This window comes from Medicago truncatula, chromosome 8 (assembly GCF_003473485.1).
Source record: "Medicago truncatula cultivar Jemalong A17 chromosome 8, MtrunA17r5.0-ANR, whole genome shotgun sequence".
NCBI lineage: Eukaryota > Viridiplantae > Streptophyta > Magnoliopsida > Fabales > Fabaceae > Medicago > Medicago truncatula.
The window spans coordinates 23,222,872-23,225,623 of NC_053049.1; the positions used below are offsets into that span (position 1 = coordinate 23,222,872).

Genomic DNA, 2,752 nt, shown 5'->3' on the forward strand with positions numbered 1-2,752 from the left:
AATTCATTCCTAAAATAACGTCGAGCTGACTCAGAGTTAGACAAACCAAGTCCATGCCAAAGTCCCTTCCAAAAATAGTCAACGGACAATTCTTACATACTAAGGTGGTTGTTACTGAGCCACTAGCTGGTGTATCTATTATCATACTACCCGACATAGAAGTTACTTCTAGGTTTAGTCTTTTAACACAATCAAGAGAAATAAAAGAATGCGTAGCTCCAATATCTATAATAGCAATTAAAGGGAAATTGTTGATGAAACAAGTACCTCGAATCAAGTTGTCATAACTAGGAACATCTGTCCCACTCAGAGCAAACACCTTCCCTCCATTCTATATCTTCTTCGGCTTTGGACAATTAGTACTAATGTGCCCCAACTCATTGCAGTTAAAACACTTAACACCTTCTTTACAATCTGAAGCACGTTGACCCTCAGCACCACAACTAAAACACCTCAGAGGAGGGCGATTGTTTCCCCCACTTGTTTCTTTTTCACTCGTACCATTATGTTGTAGTTTCTGTTTTCCTTTATTAGCTGGAACACTACTATAAGGCTTGCTACGACTATGTTCCCTACTCCTCCTATCGCTGGAAATTTTGTAATGATTGGTCCTCGCCTTACTATCGTCCTCGTAGATTCTGCAAGCGGTCACTAACGAAGAAAATTGACGAATTTGCTGATAACCAATGAACTGCTTGATTTCGAGGCGTAGTCCATTCTCAACTTTAAACATTTGGAAACTTCAGCATCTGCTACATTAATGTAGGGACAAAACCTGGACAACTCTTCAAATTTTGCAGCATACTCCGCCACAGTCATACTTCCTTGTTCAGTTCAAGGAATTCAATCTCTTTTTTGTTCCGCACATCAGCAGGAAAGTATTTCCCCAAAAATTCTTCCTTGAAAATTTCCCAAGTAATCACAGTACCTGCACCCTCTAGTCTCTGACGAGCATTCTCCCACCAAAATTCAGCCTCTTCTGCCAGCATATGTGCCGCTAACCTGACCTTCTGCCCATTAGTGCTCGCCATTGCCCTGAATATTCTTTCGATCCCTTGTAACCAGTTCTGCGTACCATCAGGGTCATATCTTCCCTTGAAGGTAGGCGGTTTGTTTCTCATGAAACGGTCTAGACGGAGCTCATCAGCCTCCCCTTGTTGGTTCTGCTGTCCTTGCAATGCATTGTTCAAGGCTTGAGCCACTGCAGTCATGGCGTTTGCAATTGCTTGATCGTTCCTTCCAACCATATCTTATCTATATTGTCAAAACAAACACATCACGGAGTTAGGCATCTACAGTGTTCCATACACATGTCGCCTATAGGGTAGAATATCATTTTAAAAGAAAAAAAAAACCTAGGCCGGATGGACCGACCTGCTCTGATACCAACTATGTAACACCCTAAATCCCGACGTTGCTTTTAATTAATAATAAGTATATATTAAGATAAAAAGGATGTTACACTTCTTCATTATTCTGTCATACAATAAATAAGTAAATGGGCGTCGTACTTAACAATAGAAAATGCTTAAAATAAAACTTCATAACTCAAAGACATCAAATTCTTCATCGACATATGTTGATAAATAACATAAAAAGTCATGGTTCTCTAACGTCATAAAATAAAGACATTCAACGTTTAACCCCAACCCCAAGTGTTACAGATCAGAGCACGCATTTATTCGACTACTCAATGATAAAGATAAATAGCTACGGAGGTATATTCCCTTTGCCACCTTCTAAGCGTCCCGCAAGGCTAAATCTCCTCTTCCTGTGTATCTTTACCCCAGGAGTACAGACACCAAACACACAAACAACATAAAAGGGTGAGAATTCACATCATAACATATCTTAGGATTCATAAGAAATAAATTGCATCATCACATTATCATAGTCACATCATCATTTTATCATCAGTCACTCTACATAATGTTTACACCATTCACTTTATATAGTCATAAAAACTCATACATCATATTTGACACAAAAATGAACGTTCACATCATTCACACATACCACATTTTCACCTTTTTACGACTTATATGCAACATGGTTCATTCCTAGACCTACATGCATGCCGGTACCGGATCCTATCGTCATAATAATGTAAGTCAGAGGTGTGTTACTGAACTTACATCCGTCATTCGTCATTCGTCATTATGCAGTTGTTAGCCAATATTTGTGAGAATATGAGCATTTAATGCAGTCAAGGGTTTTGACCGAAAGATGGGGCGAAGTTTTGAGAAAGAAATCCATCGAAGAATACAAATGTACTTCAGCAGGAATCGAATACATTGTTTCTAGTTCGACGGATGAAAGAAGTTGTCGACGCGCTCTTTAGGTCTTACGGATAAGGCCAAGCAGTTAGCAAACGGCTAGTTTTGTGAACGGCTAGTTTCGATTTTGAATCGAAAGGATGTGATTAGGTAGTTATAGGACTATCTGTATAAATAGTAGTTTTTCTTAGGAAAAAAGGGTCACAATTCAATCATACTAAAAACTTACACTCAATACTGTCCGTATGGAAGCGACAAACGAGTTACAAGTTGCAAAGTATGAACATGTGTACCAACTTTCATTAAGTCTTTACAAATTCAATACAATCTTTTAAACACTTTTGCAATTTAAGTCTTGTTTTACTAAGTCTTTTCAAAGTACTTCTTTTCATTTATTTACAGAACTTCGATTGAATTCAACACGGATTGAATTCGATTCATTTACATTTACGTTCTTGTCTTTACGTTATCGAAAA

At 38.2% G+C, this 2,752-nt stretch overlaps 1 protein-coding gene across 1 annotated transcript; it reads right to left on the bottom strand.

Moving 5' to 3' along the window:
- Positions 1-331: 331 nt before the first annotated feature.
- On the bottom strand, positions 332-733 carry LOC112417359 (zinc finger protein GIS2-like). Its single transcript, XM_024772953.1, has one exon. It carries the CDS (start codon positions 731-733, stop codon positions 332-334), a length of 402 nt encoding a protein of 133 aa, XP_024628721.1.
- Positions 734-2,752: the final 2,019 nt, after the last annotated feature.